At 36.5% G+C, this 19,565-nt stretch overlaps 1 protein-coding gene and 1 pseudogene across 7 annotated transcripts in view; one reads left to right on the top strand and one right to left on the bottom strand.

The window, feature by feature from the left end:
• The window catches only part of DPY19L4 (dpy-19 like 4), a 127,644-nt gene that overhangs the window by 17,785 nt on the left and 90,294 nt on the right, over positions 1-19,565 (bottom strand). For all 7 annotated transcript variants that reach the window (XM_077167234.1, XM_077167240.1, XM_077167237.1 and 4 more), the window contains 3 exons: positions 19,368-19,424; positions 18,699-18,781; positions 15,983-16,115 (listed from right to left, as the gene is read on the bottom strand). In XM_077167234.1, coding sequence (XP_077023349.1) covers positions 15,983-16,115; positions 18,699-18,781; positions 19,368-19,424 — 273 coding nt within the window. The remainder of the gene's footprint in view (positions 1-15,982; positions 16,116-18,698; positions 18,782-19,367; positions 19,425-19,565) is intronic.
• LOC143685733 (bifunctional 3'-phosphoadenosine 5'-phosphosulfate synthase 1 pseudogene) lies at positions 252-6,552 on the top strand (annotated as a pseudogene).

Here is a 19,565-nt window from a genome sequence, read left to right as displayed (position 1 = left end):
TTCAGAGTTTGACATGGGTTATAATTCCACAATTCTAGGTTTTTATCTCCAGCTGCTCTAAGATACTGGAGAAAAAGAGATATCAATTGAATGATTCAGCATTCATATGCATTTGTTAAATCCTATCTTCTCTGTAAAATTCTACCATCTTTCTATCCTTCTCTTTAGGGGTATTTGGGCTATGGCCATTCTAACTTTTTCATTTTGGAAGAGGCTGTCACTAATATGGGGTAGGGAGATGGAACTAAATGATGTTCTGGAGAGGTTAGGCCCTCTAAAGTTCAAGACTTATCTGATTCAGGGACCCATCTGGAGGTTGTAGGTTTCTGGAAAGTTACCCTAGTACACGGAACCCTTGTGGAATCTTATATATTGCCCTAGATATTCTTTAGGGTTGGCAGGAATGGTTTTGGCTGGGGTTTGGCAGTAGATGATAGGTAGCAGTGTCTAACTAAAGCGTGTGTAAGAGCAACCTCCAAAGTAGCCTCTTAACTCTATTTGAACTCAGCCACTGACAATTCATTAGTTATACTTCTTTCTCCCTTTTGGTCAGGATAGAATTGTTGATTCCATGGTGCCAGGGCCAGATTTATCCGTGGGAGTCATCTCCCATGTTGCCAGGGAGACTTTCACCCCTGCATGTCATGTCCCACTTAGAGAGGGCAAGGATTTCACCTGCAGAGTTGGACTTAGAGAGAGTGAGGCCACATCTGAGCAACAAAAGAGGTCCTCCAGAAGTAACTCTTGGGCATACCTATAGTAGGCTAAGCTTCTCTGCTACTCACATAAGCTTCACAAGTATGCCTCAAGATCAAGGGCATGGCCTGTTGATTTGGATGTCCCTAAAGTTTGACACAGTATCAGGGGGTTTCTTGATGGTAAAGTTTAATAGTTCCATATTTTTTTCCCCCATCCCTCAAGGGACTTTGCCAATACTTTTTGATTATCTGTTTAATATACTCTAGGATGTACCCAGGCATTACATTAAGCTATATGGGATTAAAGGACCTCTTTTTTATTCTGGGCTTCTTATGTTTTAATTATTCAAATGAGCTATAAATATAGGTTGAATTAGAGTATATACTACAGAAAATTTTGGTTTCAGACCAAATAAAGCTTTCTTCTTTTGGTCTCAAAGAGTTTGTGTGGTTCTAAAATATAGACATTGTCTTCCTTACCCCTGTGTTTTGAATTACTTAAACCCCAACCTGACTGGCTTCATTCTTATCTCTAACTCAATTCTGAAAATGGAGTGCAATATATATATATATATATTGAAAGCCTCTCAAAATCCAGAATTAATAATTACCACTCTGGACTAAATGTGTCTGCTACAAAAGCTTACAATCTAGACCCCTGTTTTCTTATAAATATTTTCTAAAGGAGACCATACCATTGTTGTTCTTTTGTTTCTGGCTTATTTTACCTCACCAGATGTCCCACACATTCATTCACATCGTTACTTGCCTCACAACTTTGTTCCTTTTTTGTAGCAGCACAATATTCGTTTATAAGTATACATCATCATTTGCCAATTTACTTTGCCTTCATTAGGGATCATGTATAATGCCCAAAGTCCATAGTCCATCAACACTCTCAATTTTAGAAATTTTCATTGTTCCCAAGAGATAAATAACCAATAAACACACCCTCACGAAATAAGAAATCTAAACCTCCCCTTAACTCTTGCCCCTCCCCCCTTATTTACCCTTGTTGTTGCTTTCTTTTTTTTTTTCTTCTTATTTTATTTTTTTAATTTTTTTATTAACGGAAAGAAAAAAAAAAGAAATTAACACAACATTTAGAAATCATACCGTTCTACATATGCACTCAGTAATTCTTAACATCATCACATAGATGCATGATCATCGTTTCTTAGTACATTTGCATCGGTTTAGAGGAACTACCAACACAACAGAAAAAATATAAAATGTTAATATAAAGAAAAGAAATAAAAGTAGTAATAATAGTAAAAAACAACAACAAACAAACAAACAAACAAGCAAACAAAAACAAAAAAACCCTATAGCTCAGATGCAGCTTCATTCAGTGTTTTAACATGATTACTTTACAATTAGGTATTATTGTGCTGTCCATTTTTGAGTTTTTGTATCTAGTCCTGTTGCACAGTCTGTATCCCTTCAGCTTCAATTACCCATTGTCTTACCCTGTTTCTAACTCCTGCTGAACTCTGTTACCAATGACATATTTCAAGTTTATTCTCGAATGTCCGTTCATATCAGTGGGACCATACAGTATTTGTCCTTTAGTTTTTGGCTGGATTCACTCAGCACAATATTCTCTAGGTCCATCCATGTTATTACATGCTTCATAAGTTTATCTTGTCTTAAAGCTGCATAATATTCCACGTTTGTATATACCACAGTTTGTTTAGCCATTCTTCTGTTGATGGACATTTTGGCTGCTTCCATCTCTTTGCAATTGTAAATAACGCTGCTATAAACATTGGTGTGCAAATGTCCGTTTGTGTCTTTGCCCTTAAGTCCTTTGAGTAGATACCTAGCAATGGTATTGCTGGGTCGTATGGCAAGTCTATATTCAGCTTTTTGAGGAACCGCCAAACTGCCTTCCACAGTGGTTGCACCCTTTGACATTCCCACCAACAGTGGATAAGTGTGCCTCTTTCTCCGCATCCTCTCCAGCACTTGTCATTTTCTGTTTTGTTGATAATGGCCATTCTGGTGGGTGTGAGATGATATCTCATTGTGGTTTTGATTTGCATTTCTCTAATGGCCAGGGACATTGAGCATCTCTTCATGTGCCTCTTGGCCATTTGTATTTCCTCTTCTGAGAGGTGTCTGCTCAAGTCTTTTTTCCCATTTTGTAATTGGGTTGGCTGTCTTTTTGTTGTTGAGTTGGACAATCTCTTTATAAATTCTGGATACTAGACCTTTATCTGATATGTCATTTCCAAATATTGTCTCCCATTGTGTAGGCTGTCTTTCTACTTTCTTGATGAAGTTCTCTGATGCACAAAAGTGTTTAATTTTGAGGAGCTCCCATTTATTTATTTCTTTCTTCAGTGCTCTTGCTTTATGGTTTTAGGTTTAAGGTCCATAAAACTGCCTCCAATAGTAAGTTTCATAAGATATCTCCCTACATTTTCCTCTAACTGTTTTAGGGTCTTAGACCTAATGTTTAGATCTTTGATCCATTTTGAGTTAACTTCTGTATAGGGTGTGAGATACGGGTCCTCTTTCATTCTTTTGCATATGGATATCCAGTTCTCTAGGCACCATTTATTGAAGAGACTGTTCTATCACAGGTGAATTGGCTTGACTGCCTTATCAAAGATCAAATGTCCATAGATGAGAGGGTCTATATCTGAGCATTCTACTCGATTCTATTGGTCGATATATCTATCTTTATGCCAATACCATGCTGTTTTGACCACTGTGGCTTCATAATATGCCTTAAAGTCCGGCAGCGTGAGACCTCCAGCTTCATTTTTTTTCCTCAAGATACTTTTAGCAATTCGGGGCACCCTGCCCTTCCAGATAAATTTGCTTATTGGTTTTTCTATTTCTGAAAAGTAAGTTGTTGGGATTTTGATTGGTATTGCATTGAATCTGTAAATCAATTTAGGTAGGATTGACATCTTAACTATATTTAGTCTTCCAATCCATGAACACGGTATGCCCTTCCATCTATTTAGGTCTTCTGTGATTTCTTTTAACAGTTTTTTGTAGTTTTCTTTGTATAGGTCTTTTGTCTCTTTAGTTAAATTTATTCCTAAGTACTTTATTCTTTTAGTTGCAATTGTAAATGGAATTCGTTTCTTGATTTCCCCCTCAGCTTGTTCATTGCTAGTGTATAAAAACGCTACAGATTTTTGAATGTTGATCTTGTAGCCTGCTACTTTGCTGTACTCATTTATTAGCTCTAGTAGTTTTGTTGTGCATTTTTCTGGGTTTTCTACGTATAGTATCATATCATCTGCAAACAGTGATAGTTTTACTTCTTCCTTTCCAATTTTGATGCCTTGTATTTCTTTTTCTTGCCTAATTGCTCTGGCTAGAACTTCCAACACAATGTTGAATAATAGTGGTGATAGTGGACATCCTTGTCTTGTTCCTGATCTTAGGGGGAAAGTTTTCAATTTTTCCCCATTGAGGATGATATTAGCTGTGGGTTTTTCATATATTCCCTCTATCATTTTAAGGAAGTTCCCTTGTATTCCTATCTTTTGAACTGTTTTCATCAGGAAAGGATGTTGAATCTTGTCAAATGCCTTCTCTGCATCAATTGAGATGATCATGTGATTTTTCTGCTTTGATTTATTGATATGGTGTATTACATTAATTGATTTTCTTATGTTGAACCATCCTTGCATACCTGGGATGAATCCTACTTGGTCATGATGTATAATTCTTTTAATATGTTGTTGGATACGATTTGCTAGAATTTTATTGAGGATTTTTGCATCTGTATTCATTAGAGAGATTGGTCTGTAGTTTTCTTTTTTTGTAATATCTTTGCCTGGTTTTGGTATGAGGGTGATGTTGGCTTCATAGAATGAATTAGGTAGTTTTCCCTCCACTTCAATTATGTTGAAGAGTTTGAGGAGAGTAGGTACTAATTCTTTCTGGAATGTTTGATAGAATTCACATGTGAAGCCGTCTGGTCCTGGACTTTTCTTTTTAGGGAGTTTTTGAATAACTAATTCAATCTCTTTACTTGTGATTGGTTTGTTGAGGTCGTCTATTTCTTCTTGAGTCAAAGTTGGTTGTTCATGTCTTTCTAGGAACTTGTCCATTTCATCTACATTGTTGTATTTATTAGTGTAAAGTTGTTCATAGTATCCTGTTATTACCTCCTTCATTTCTGTGAGGTAGTGGTTATGTCTCCTCTTCCATTTCTGATCTTATTTATTTGCGTCCTCTCTCTTCTTCTTTTTGTCAATCTTGCTAAGGGCCCATCAATCTTATTGATTTTCTCATAGAACCAACTTCTGGTCTTATTGATTTTCTCTATTGTTTTCATGTTCTCAATTTCATTTATTTCTGCTTTAATCTTTGTTATTTCTTTCCTTTTGCTTGCTTTGGGGTTAGTTTGCTGTTCTTTCTCCAGTTCTTCCAAGTGGACAGTTAATTCCTGCATTTTTGCCTTTTCTTCTTTTCTGATATAGGCATTTAGGGCAATAAATTTCCCTCTTAGCACTGCCTTTGCTGCGTCCCATAGGTTTTGATATGTTGTGTTTTCATTTTCATTCGCCTCGAGATATTTACTAATTTCTCTTGTAATTTCTTCCTTGACCCAGTCGTTATTTAAGAGTGTGTTGTTGAGCTTCCACGTATTTGTGAATTTTCTGGCACTCTGCCTATTGATTTCCAACTTCATTCCTTTATGATCCGAGAAAGTGTTGTGTATGATTTCAATCTTTTTAAATTTGTTGAAACTTGCTTTGTGACCCAGCATATGGTCTCTCTTTAAGAATGATCCATGAGCACTTGAGAAAAAGGTTGGGCAATACTACTGAATGGCTTTACGAGAGAGAGGGAGTACTTGCAGTACCCTCGTTCTGACTGTCTTCTGGATGGAGGTATCATTAACTTGTCAGTACCCATAGTTCTGACAGCTACCCAAGAAGATAAGGAGAGTGTACGGCTGTACAGCATTTGCTCTGATGTATGAGGGCTACCACATGGCTATTCTTTGTAATCCAGTTTTTTTTTTTTTTGAACACAAGAAAAAGGAGCACTGTCCCAGACAGTGGGGAACCACATGCAAGAGCCATCCCTATATCAAGATGGTTATGAAACAAGGAAATTGGCTCACTGGAAGAGATCTTCAAGTCCTGGACTGAATTTATTGGAATAATAGTCTTGATCAGTATTGTCTTAGTCCTACTGAGCTAAACCAGAAGTTTAAAGATATGAATGCTGATACTGTCTTTACATTTCAATTATGCAACCCAGTGCACAATGGATATGCTCTATTAAATGCAGGACACCCATAAGCAACTCCTAGAGAGAGGCTACCAGCGCCCTGTCCTTCTCCTTCCACCCTGTTGGTGGCTTGACAAAGGATAATGATGTTCCTTTGATGTGGTATATGAAGCAGATGCTGGAGGAAGGAGTCCTGAATCCTGAAACAACAGTGTGGTGGTCATCTTTCCATCTCCTATGATGTATGCTGGACCAACTGAGGTCCAGTGGCATAGCAGAGCATGAATGGTTACAGGGGCCAATTTTTACACTGTTGGGTGAAACCCTGTGAAATGCCACATCCAGAAACAGGGAAAGAACTTTATGACCTAACTCATGGTTCCAAAGTGCTGACAATGGACCCTGGCCTGATCACCTTGGAAATAGTACCTATTTGAGTTACAGCTTACAACCACAAGAAGAAGCACATGGGCTACTATAATTCTTAACACCACAAAGACTCTGAATTTACTTCAGGAACACAAATGCACAAACTTGCCCGAGAAGACCAGAAACCTCTTGAACCATTCATGGCTCCCAAGGCTTGGGATGTACAGATGGAGTAATACAGAACCTCGGAGAAAGTTTAAGCTGTTAACCTACACACTCCACCTTTGACACTTCAATGAACCAGGAACCACACAGTCACTGTTGACACTGCTTTGTGGTGGCATATGTCTGGAAACACTTCTTAAAATCAGACAATTAGAGTATTTGCATCAGGAGACTTCTGGGAAGATGGCTGAATAGAGTAGCTCGAGCTTAGACCTGCTCCACAGAAAAGTTAGAGAGGGGACAGGAGGGTGACTGAGGTGGTGATTCGGGAGTATGGCTGACATGGGAGAGGCTTCTGCACCACATGCAGCAGCCCTGGATGCAGAGGCTGAAGAACTGAGAGGCAGAAAGCTGGAGGCTGGCGTGGAAGTGCAGAGCCTGTGTAAGTGCATGGACAAGGAGCCCAGAACTAGGAAGTAAGCCAGGCTGTGTTCCTTGGGCGCGCTACTCTCACCAGCACAACCCCATGACCAGCGACCAACCCTATACATCACACACCTGAACCCCGTCATCTGCTCCTGTTTCCTGTGCTCCAGGTGCCCCCACCCCACCAGCTCCCAGTGCATGTACCTGCCCCATACCCCAGCCCCAAGTGTAGCCCAATCCACCTATCCTGTACCCCTCCTGAGCACTACCTCGCCCTCCCTGTTCCCTGCAAGCTGTTGCCAGTGCATAAAGACTATGGGCACTACCTCCATACCTAGGCTACACCTGCCCCCACCCTCCATGTGCCCATAGTGTTGCACAGCCTCACTCTGCCCCGCCTGAGCTCTGTGCATCACTTTACAGCACTCCCAGCCCCACGCATGCACACGGGTCCCCAATCACATCATTCAGCTCTGGGAAGGGCACTTTACAGCAGTACTAGAACCACGCTGGCACACGGCCCTCAGTCACACTTCCCAGCTCTGAAAAGGTGCTGACCTGTGCAGCCGGGTTACATTTGACCCCACTCCATGAAGGCATAACGCCAACCTGCTGCCACAGCTCTATGCATGCACACAAAGGGCCCCGTGTCTTAAACCAGCGCACACCAGGGTTAATCACCCCTGACTGGTGCACTACATAGAAACAACCAAAGCGATAGGCTGAGCCCTCAATCTTGAGGTTTGTTCTTATGAAACTTATCCCTGCAAAGAATAGGCTAAGCCTACTTAAAATTAGGCATAAGAGTCACCCCCAGAGAACCTCTTTTGCTGCTCAGATGTGGCCTATCTCTCTCACAGCCAACATGACAGGCAAACTCACCGCCCACCCCTTTCTACATGGGACATGACTCCCAGCAGTATAAACTGTCCTGGAAACATGGGACAGAAATCCTAGAAGGAGCTGGGACTCAGCATCAAGAGATTGAGAAAACCTTCTAGACCAAAAGGGGAAGAGAGAAATGAGACAAAATAAAGTATCAATGGCTGAGAGATTTCAAACAGAATTGAGAGGTTATCCTGGAGGTTATTCTTATGCATTGCACAGATGTCACATTTTTAGTTAAGGTATATTGGAGAGCGTGGATGGAAGTGTCTGAAAAGGTAGAGCTGTGTTCCAGTAGCCATGTTCCTTGAAGATGATGATATAATGATATAGCTTTCACAATGTGACTGTGTGAGTGTGAATACGTTGTGTCTGATGCTCCTTTTATCTACACTATGGACAGATGAGTAAAACATAGGGATTTAAAATGAATAAATAATAGGGGGAACAAATGTTAAAATAAATTAAGTAGATTGAAATGCTAGTGATAGTGAAAGGGAGTGATCAGGGACATAGAAAAAAATAAGGGAAACAAAGGCTAAAACACAGTGAGAAGATGGAAATACTAACAATCAATGAAAGGGAGGGGTATGGGGTTTGGTATGTAAGAGGTTTTTTTTCTTTTCATTTCTTTTTCTGATTTGATGCCAATGTTCTAAGAAATGATCATGGTGACAAGTAAACAACTATGTGATGATATTGTGAGCTACTGATTATATACCAAGAATGGAATGATCATATGGTTAAGAATATTCATTTCTGTATGTTGTTATGTTTATAAAAAAATTGAAAACTAAAAAAAACTTAAAAATTAAAAAAAAAAGATGTTTACATGGCATGAAGACAGCAGAAGATCATTAAGTACATCAAAATGCAGGCAGATATAGCCCTGCCTAATGACCAAATTAAAACACCAGAGGAGACACAGATGCTGGAACAACTAATCAAAGATGTTCATACAACTCTACTTAATAAAATAAGTTATAGAAAATGGCATAAAGGAGATCAAGAAGCAGTAGAAGAACATAAAGAAGAATTTGGAAGAATAAATAGAAAAACAGCAGATATCATGGAGATTAAAGGCTCTGTTGCCCAAATAAAAAACATACTAGAGGAACACACTACCAGATATGAAGAGAAAGAAGAAAGAATAAGTGATACAGAGGACAGGATAATTGACTTCAAAGACTCAAAATAGCAAATGGCAAAAAAGATGGAAAAATAAAACTGAACGGGAACTCAGGGAAATGATAGGCAAAACAAAGTGCACAAATACAAGAATCACTGGTGTCCCAGAAGGAAAACAGAGGAGTAAAGGGCTAAGGAGAGTAGCTGAGGATATAATGGGGGAAAACTTCCCAACCCTCAGAAAGGACATACAAATCAGAGAAGCCCAAAGAATTCCCAAACAGAATAAATCCAAATGGGCCTTCCCCACACTAATTTGACAGACTAATCAGTCTGTCAAATGTTGAGGAGAAGCAGAAAATCCTGAAAGCAGCAAGAAAAAAAAAAAAGCAAGAAAAAGTACAAATTTTCCTTGTACTACATACAAGGGAAATCAAATAAGACTGTCTTCAGACTACTCAACTAGCACCATGGAGGCAAGAAGGCAGTGGTATGATATATTCAAGATCCTGAAAGAGAAAGACTTCTAGCGAAGAATTCTGTACCCAGTCAAAACTGTCCTTCAAAACTGAGGGAGAGATTAAAGTTTTTACAGACAAACAAGTCCTGAAAGAATTTGCTAAAAAGAGACAGGCCCTGGAAGCAATACTAAAAGGAGTTCTGCCGGCTGAAAAAAAGGGCAGGAGAGGGAGGTCTAGAGGAAGGTACAGAATTAAAGAGTACTAATAAGGGTAATTTAAAGGATACAAAGAAAAAGAGGGAAAAGAATACATAGATCTGACAAATAAATTTAAAAAGATAAGATGGTGGAATCAAAAAACGCCTTGTCGGTAATAAATTTGAATGTTAATGGACTAAATTTACCAACAGAATAAACTTATCAATTAAAAGATACAGATTGGTAGAATGGAGTAAGAAACATAATCCAGCTACATGCTGCTTACAAGAGACTCATCTTAGACACAAGGATACAAATAGATTGAAAGTGAAAGGATAGAAGAAGAATTTCCATGCAGGTGGTAACCAAAAGAAAGTAGGATTAGCTATATTAATATTGGACAAAATAGACTTTAAATGTAAAGGCATCATATAGACAAAGAAGGATACTATATACTAATTAAAGGATCAATTGACCAAGAAGATATAACAATCATAAATGTTTATGCTCTCAATCAAAGAGCTCAAAAGTACATGAGACAGATGTTGGCAAAACTAAAGGGAGCGATAGATGCTTTAACAATAATAGGAGACTTTAATACACCACTCTCCTCTGTAGACAGAACAACAAGACAGAAGATCAACAAGAAAATAGAGAAGTTAAAATGAATTAGGCCTAACAGACATATATAGGTCATTTTACCCCAAAGCACAAGGTTATACATTCTTCTCTAGTGTTCATAGAACATTCTCCAGGATAGAGCATATACTGGGGTACAAAACAGGTCTTAATAAATGTAAAAAGACTGAAATTATTCAAATCACTTTCTCTGATCACAACGGGATGAAGCTGGATCTCAATAACCACCAAAGAACAAGAACATTCACAAATATATGGAGATTAGATAACATACTCTTAACCAGTGGGTCACAGAAGAAATTGTTAGAGAAGTCAGTAGCTATCTGGAGACGAATAAAAATGAGAATACGACTTATCAGAACTTATGGAATGCAGCAAATGCTGTGCTGAGAGGAAAATTTATTGTCCTGCCTATATTAAAAAAAAAGAAAGAGCAAAAATCAAGCACTTAACAGCAAACCTGGAAAACTTGAGAAAGTACAGCAAACTAACCCCGAAGCAAATAGGAGAAGAGAAATAACAAAGATTACAGTAGAGATAAATGAATGGGAGAACAAAAGAACAATAGAAAGAATTAATAAAACCAAAAGTTGGTTCTTTCAGAAAATCAATGTAATAAATGGGCCACTAACAAGACTGACAAAGAAAAAAAGAGTGAGGATATAAATAAACAAAATCAGAAATGAGAAGGGGTGTGTTACCACCAATCCTGAAGAAATAAAAGAAATCAAAAGAGGATACTATGAACAACTACATGTCAACAAAATAGACAACACAGATGAAATGAACAAATTCCCGGAGACACACAAACAAGCTACACTATCTCAGGAAGAAATAGAAGATCTCAACAAACCAATCACAAGTAAGGAGATTTAATCAGGCATCAAAAATCTTCCTACAAAAAAAAGCCCAGGGCCAGATGGCTTCACAGGGGAATTTTATCAAACATTCCATGAAGAACTAATACCAATCCTGCTCAAACTTTTCCAAAAAATCGAGAAAAAAGGAACTCTACTTAACTCATTTTATGAAGCTAATATTACTTTAATATCAAAACCTGGTAAAGATGCTATAAGAAGGAAAACTAGAGGCCAATCTTCCTAATGACCATAAATGCAAAAATTCTCAATAACATATTAATAAATCGAATCCAACAGCACATTAAAAAAATTATACACCATGACCAAGTGGGGTTTATACCAGGAATGCAAGAATGGTTCAACATAAGAAAATCAATTAATGTAATATAGCACATTAACAAATCGAAAGGGAAAAATCACATGATCATCTCGATTGATGCTGAAAAAGTATTCAACAAAATTCAGCATCCTTTTCTGATAAATACACTCCAAAAGATAGGACTCAAAGGTAACTACCTCAGTATGACAGAGGGAATATATGAAAAACCGATAGCCAGCATCATACTCAATGGAGAGAGATGGAAAGTTTTCCCCCTAAGATCAGTAACAAACAAGGATGCCCACTGTCACCACTATTATTCAAAATTGTGCTAGAAGTTCTAGCTAGAGCAATCATGCAGGACAAAGAAATTAAAGGCATCCAAATTGGAAAGGAAGAAGTAAAACTCTCATTATTTGAAGATGATATGATACTATACTTGGAAGATGCTGAGAAATCTATAGCAAAGTTATCTGAGCTAATAAACAAATTCAGCAAGGTGGCGGGATATAAAAATTAATGTGCAAAAATCAGTAACATTTTATACACAAGCAATGACCTAGCTGAGGAGTCAGTAAGCAAAAAAATTCCATTCAAAATAGCAATTAAAAAAATCAAATACTTAGGAATGACCTTAACTAGAGATGCAAAGAACTTGTACACAGTAAACTACATAACATTGCTCAAAGATATCAAAGGAGTTCTAAATAGGTGGAAAGACATTTCTTGCTCATGGACAGGAAAGCTAAACATAGTTAAGATGTTAATTCTTCCCAAATTGATCTACAGATCCAACACAGTACCAACCAAAATTCCAACAACCTACTTGGGAGATTTGGAAAAGCTAACTACTGAACTAATTTGGAAGGGAAAGAGACCCCAAATACCTAAAAGCATCCTAAAAAAGAAGAACGAAGTGGGAGAATTAACACTCCTTGACTTTAAAACCTATTATAAAGCCACAGTGGTCAAAACAGCATGGCACTGGCACAAAGACAGAAGAGTGCATAAATAGACCACCAAATCTATGGTCAACTTATTTCTGACAAGGCCCCCAATGGGACAAAATAGTCTTTTCAATTAATGGGCAAGGAAGAACTGGGTATCAATAGTCAAGAGAAGGAAAGAGGTCCCCTATCTTACATCCTACATAAAAATTAACTCATAGTGGATCAAACACCTAAATAAAAGAACTAACACCATAAAGCTTCCAGACGAAAATGTAGGGAAACATCTTCAAGACCTAGTAACAGGAGGTAGCTTCCAAAACTTTACACCCAAAGCACAAGCAACAAAAGAAAAAACAGATAAATGAGAACTCCTCAAAGTCAAATCCTTCTGCACCTCAAAAGACTTTGAAAAAAGGTAAAGAGGCAGCCAACTCAATGGGAGAAAATACTTGGAAATTACATACAAAGGTTTAATTTCCTGAATATACAAAGAAATCATACAACTCAATAACAAAAGAACAAACAATACAATTATTAAATGGGCTAAAGATATGAATAGACATTTTTCTGAAGAGCAAATACAGATGGCTCAAAAGCACATGAAGAGATGCTCATTTCATTGGCTATAAGGGATATGCAAATCAAGACTACAATAAGATACTATCTCAGACCTATAAGAATGGATGCTATTAAACAAACAGGAAACTATAAACGTTGGAGTGGATGTGGAGAAACTGGGACATTTATGCACTGCTGGTGGGAATGTATAATGGTCCAATCATTATGGAAGACTCTTTGGTGGTTCCTTTGGAAATTAAATATCGAGTTGCCCTATAACCCAGCAATAGCACTGCTTGGTATATACACAGAAGAGCTGAAAACAATGACACAAACAGATATTTGCACACTGATGTTCATAGCAGCATTATTCCCAATCACCAAAAGATGGAGACAAACCAAATGCCCATCAACAGAACGAGTTGATCAACAAAATGTAGTATATACATATGATGGAATATTATGCAGCAGTAAGACCAAATGACATCCTGAAGCATGTGAAAAAATGGATAAGCCCTGAGGACAAAATGCTGAGTGAAATTAGCCAGACAGACAAGGATAGATACTGTATAATTCCACTTTTATGGATAAAGGTATAATCAGCATAAAGGTATAATCAGAGGCTTATAATACAGAATATAGGGGACTTAGAGATATATAGAAACTAGAGATGGATGAACTGTTAGCAAATGAAGTTGAACTCCAATGAAAGGGGATAGGAACGAAGGTGATTATTTAGTGGGTCTACAAGTAATATTAGCATATTGAAGATGAATAAGGTTGAAAGAGGCTGTATAGTCTTACCTATCCCACTGATTCACACTAGAAATATGAATTAGTTCTTGAAATAATTACTTTATAGGACTCCAGTAAACCAATCAAGACCACCCAAATGGGTGGAGACATGTTGTCACCTAATCCATCTTAACAACCACTCTTGACTAAATCACATCATCCAGGGAGAGGATCTGATTACAGTTTCCAACACACAGTATTGAATAGGGATTATTCTACCTTTATGAAATAGGATTTTGATTAAAGCATGGCTTTTCTAGGAGACATACATCCTTTCAAACCAGCACACTGTCTTTTTTCCCTCCAATCAGCTATAGATCTTTCAACTGTTATAATTTAAACTGTTCTTATGATCTGTGTAAGCCCTGAATGAACTTCCTTTATTCAATAAAAGTAAGTACTTAGCTTATCAAAAAAAAAAAAAAGGCAACAAATCCATGGCACAAGCTGATTGTTTTAAATCCACAAAATATTAAGTTCAGGAACAGGTTACATATATTCTGAGTAAGTGACTAATTTTTCAAAGTATCGAAGTACTAACTAGAGGTGGATGTTGACTTTCAGGTATATCTCCCCATCTCTGATCCTGCTCCTACTCCAATCTCAACTCTTTGCTGTCACAATAATTCAAACTCTCTAAAACAGATCTGTGGATTTTCGGGGTTTTCAACATAGTATCATATCATCTGCAAACAGTGAGAGTTTTACTTCTTCCTTTCCAATTCTGATGCCTTGTATTTCTTTTTCTTGTCTAATTGCTCTGCTAGAGCTTCCAACACAATAATGAGTAACAGTGGTGATAGTGGACATCCCTGTCTTGTTCCAAAACCAGATCTTATCATTCCACCCCCAGTTTATTAAACGTCTCTAATGACTCTGCCTAAAAGGTCTCATCTAAATTCTTTGGTATGTGGCATTCCAGGTCCTTCAGAATCTGTCCTCATTTTATTTTCTAATCTCAGGATCACACAAATTTCCTGACTCATGTTACATGTTTAGCCTGGAATCATAGTATTCTTTTTCCAAATAAGTTTCTACTCATCCTTTTAAGCCCAGCTCAAGGGAATACCCTTTATAAAGACTTTTTGGATATTTTTAGCAGAATAGATTGCTCCTGCTTTTGAATTTCCATTTATACTTTGTGTGAGTATATGTGTATAACTACAGTTTAACAGCACATAACATAATAGATAAAATTTAAATTTTACCATTTCAGTTAAAGTACATTATTTCATTTACATCTCACAAGTAGGAGGTGAGAACTATTATTATTTCCAGATTCAGTAAGTCGCTCAAGACACAAAGCTAGTACATGGCAGAGCTAGCATTTGGATTCAGACATTCTAATTCAGAGTCTGCATTCCTAACTCCTATATTGCTATACTTCCTCCTTAACTCGAACTATACTTAAAAACTATATGAAATTTTCTCAATTGAAAAATAGAATATTTGAAACTCAGGTTCTGTTCGTTATTACCTTCAGATATTAAGTTACTATTTAAATCCATAACAAACATTCAAAATAATATATTCCCTGATAAACAATTGATCAGATAATAATAAAATGTTATAGTGAGTTAATAACATCCTATATTAAGAAAATAAATCAGTGTTTTTAAAGCAACAGAATTTCAGTTTTGAAAGACAAAGTGTATCATGCCACTGACAATTTTCCTTTATAACAATTTTTCCTTTTTTTTTTTTTCGCATGGTCAGGCATTGGTAATTGAACCCGGGTCTCTGGCATGGTAGGCGAAAACTCTGCCACTGTACCACCACTGTCCAACCAACAATTTTCCTTTAATAATTTAGTTAAGAGCAATGATATTTTCAGTGGAATGTTTCCCTTTGTGAAATTTTACACATCAGTCCCTTCATATTTGTGGAAAATTAAATATTCCTTCCAGAAATTTATCAACGCTCTTCATAAAGCAAAGAACTTAACATTTAATTTGGATTTCCTTTTAGTTAAATGTATTCACAGTTTTTTTTGTTTTTTCTTTGTATGCTGTATAGCAGGGGTCATATTTCATTGTTTTTCCATGTGAGTATCCCTTTATTGGAGCACCATTTATTGAAATTTTTTTTTGGTTTGGTTTGGTTTTCCATTTCTTTGTTTGCATGTTTGTTTGTCTGGGAAGCGCACAGGCTGGGAATTATAGTTTTTAAAAACTAAGGCAAATCAATCCTTATTTTCTAAAATTGGTTGTTTTTTCCTAGTTATCTTTGTAATAAATAGCAACATATGCATCACTATAGAGCTATAATAAAATAGAGAATACTGTAAAAAAGATCCAAATGAAGAATTTGAAATGCCTCACATTTTCATTTCTCTTGAGAAGATCATCATCATTGTAAAGAGGTAAACTTGTCACCATCCATCCAGTGCATAATTTAATCACACCCATTAACTGCGGACTCCCAGCAAACACAGCTGCAACTGGAGCTTGCCTTCTGTAAAGAACCACAAAGGTACACACACTGAAAAGGCAAGTATACCATTTAGATCAATGATTTATCCACTCTGAAATACTAGGCAACTTATGAAGTATAATACACTAAGTTGAAAGGTCAATTTTCATTCATTTTGTTTATGGATACATTAAAAATATTTGAACATCTACAATGTCCCAGGCGCTGCTAAGTGTTGGAGCTATAGAGGGAGAAAAAAAGGACAAGGTATCTGCTCTTAAGAGGAAGCAGGAAGCGACATTAAACAATAAACATATATATGTCTGGTGATAATAAGGCCAGTAAAAAATAAGGGAGTAGGAAGATACTATTTTAGATACAGTAGTCAGGTCAGTGGTGATATTATGAATTCTCAAAATCATATTTTGGAAATATTAACCACCACAAGCCCCTCCTTCCAAACCATTTATTCTCCCGCTCCTTCCCAATCTTTACCCATGTTTGTCTCCAGATAACACAGGTAGGACTTTACCACTCTGAACCATGATACAAGACAGATGCTGCTAAAAGGAGAGGAAATCTTCAAGCAGATCCCAAAAGACTGCTCTAACGCCTTCATTTATCTAATTCTCTCCCTGTACTCAGCATTCGGTGTCTACCTACTATGTGCTTGATCAGTGCCAGGCTCTAGAAAAAAAAAAAGAAATGACAGCACCAGTACATGGCCACTGTCCTTGAAGAACACTCAGTAAAGTGGGGGGAAAGACATGCAAAAGAATAATTACTTAACATAAAGTTATGAATGTACAATGTACAATAGAGTTTGGGCCTTTGCCATGTTTTTGAAACAGTATTATGGTAAACACATATAGACATAACTTCCTCTTTTATTAATGACAGCACAAGACTGTGTAATCAGTGCTCTACAATAGTAAATATAATGTTGAAATATTAAGACGGTCTTGTAGACTATGTCCAAATTCACAAAAAGTATTAGCTGGCAATAGTTAGGGCAATATAAACAAAATAATTTTTAATCATACAAAGGGTATTTTTACACCCACAAGATCTTATAAGACCTATCCTCAGTTTTATATATCTATTCTATAAACCTATTTCTCATTTCTAGAACAATTTTTTTTCAGTGTTTTCCTAATCTTCTTTGGTTGTGTTTCATTCTTTTTTCATGTCTTACTTTTTTCTTTTATGTCTTTAATTATTTTCAATGTAGTTATTTCACAGGGTTTATCCATGTGGTAGACTGGTTGCAAAAAATGGCTGCAGTAATTCCTCCCTTTATATCCATGTTTTTGGAGGGAACTCTGGACTTGGTCATGTGACTTGATTTGGCCATAGAAAATAATGCAAGTAAAAACTTAAAACATGCTAGACATTGGGACTTTCCCTCTCTTGCTATTCTTGGGAACTCTACAACCACTAATCTGTGAACAAGCCCTGGTTAACCTTGCATTGTTTGCAAGAGAGGAAGATGAGAGTCACATGGCCAAGAAAATTCCATAATCTCAACTGACACCTATCCAACCTCAGCTATGTGAGAACCAGAATATCCAGCTTTAGGTGAGCTTGCTTATACCAAAATAATCTTCCCTACTGCCCCCTAACCCTCAAAATTGTGAGAAATAAATGTTTATTGTTTAAGCCGTGAAATTTTGCAGTGCTCTGTACAGAGCAAAAACTAACATGAACAACATTTATTATCAAAAATTGTCAGATGTCTAATTCTGCTGCTTGTAGAAATAAATAACAGCTGATTCTTGCTATACTGGATTGTTTCCTAATGTGTTTTATAATTTTAGAGCTCACTCTCATGAAGCTTTATTTATGGAATCCTATGTAGCCTGGGTTGAGGGTGCATCAAGTACTCCAAACCAGTCCAGGACAAATTTTTATGCTTATTTCTTGATTTGAGGTGTCCTGGATTAAATAAGTATACCCTCAAATCCCAAACCCACGTGCATTCAGGTCCACTGTTACAAATTCAGAGGGGAGACTTTTATTTTAACCAAGAAAGATGCACTTTCTTATTTTGCTTTACCACTTGATAGATACTTTGCTAGTCCATCCTTTCACTGATAGTATAGGCTTTGAGGGTGCCTGAGTTGTATCAATGTGTGTTGTGGGAAAGGGGTTTTCAAATCCAACTGCTTCCTTAGACCCAAGGTCATATCTTCTATCCTTTATGGGCATTAAAACTAAAATCACTTGGTTAGCAGGGCTAACAATCAACCACCCATCCATCTCCAAGCTAGAGCAAAGAAAGCATCCTCTCAACTATCTAAATAAAAGACAATTATTCTTTTTTAGTCCATATTTCTTAGGAGTTGATAACAGGAACATTTTAAGATTATTAGTATGCTGCATTGTCAAAAATGGAAGCCCCAAATCCTGAATTTATCAGTGCTATACTTTCAAGCCCACAGAGATGAGTTTAATTAGACAATTAGGATTACAAATTACAATAAAATTAAATATCCCTTAAAAATGGTAAAATTTCTGAGTTTTATGAGAAAGTATTAACTTATTATTTTCCTTGAATCCATTAGAGCTAGTATATGTTGATTCATTAATAGTTTAATAAATAGTCTTGAGCCATTCAATTCTTACTTTATCCAGGTCATAAGTTCCACTGTATCTGGGTCATAGAATTCCTGTAGTTCCAATAATTCTGACATTAGTCTTGGAAAAAACTAAAATGCAAAAAAAATCCCCAATAGGTGTGTATAAGTAATTAGAAAGTTCAAAACTGTTCAGAGTATTTCAAAAGACTAAAAGATAAACTTAAAGCAAACACTATTACATTATACTCGTGAAAACAAAAATTATGCATTTCTTTGCTTTCTTTCAGTGACCTACTCATTCTCCTCAATCAAATTAATCTATTGTATAGTTACAATTCACTGCCTAGACTCACAAATATTTCTATCATTATCAAACAACGAATCATCAGTTGTATCTTTCATACACATACACACTTTAATTTTTTTAATTTCAATCAAATAATTTACAGTTTTTACTGACATGTAACATTATATAAGCCAATTTTATAGATATTGAATATTTAGAGTTACCTATCTTCAGCAATTTCCTTTGCTAATTATAAACTGAATTAACAATAGCAATGGGCTAGAGAACTGCATCAAGCATTACTAAGAATATTACACTATACATATTTTGTTAGAAGACTGTCTAAATATCTTTCCTTCCATACATATAAATTCATTACTACCTTGTAGATAAAGTACATTTTAATAACGTGAAAAACTGATTTCTTACCTCCTTCCATAAGCTAAAACCTATTATAGTGGGTACAGCCATGCTCAAAATAAGAGCCTAAAATATTAAAGCAAAAAGTATTATGGATACATATATTACAGAATGCATTTCAGAGGTAGTACACAATGACTCTATGACCAATCACAAATAATACAATTCACATATTCTTTTAGTTAGAATAATTTCAGTCTGGGAAAT

This window comes from Tamandua tetradactyla, chromosome 6, assembly GCF_023851605.1.
Source record: "Tamandua tetradactyla isolate mTamTet1 chromosome 6, mTamTet1.pri, whole genome shotgun sequence".
Classification (NCBI taxonomy): domain Eukaryota; kingdom Metazoa; phylum Chordata; class Mammalia; order Pilosa; family Myrmecophagidae; genus Tamandua; species Tamandua tetradactyla.
This window is presented reverse-complemented; position numbering and strand designations above follow the sequence as displayed.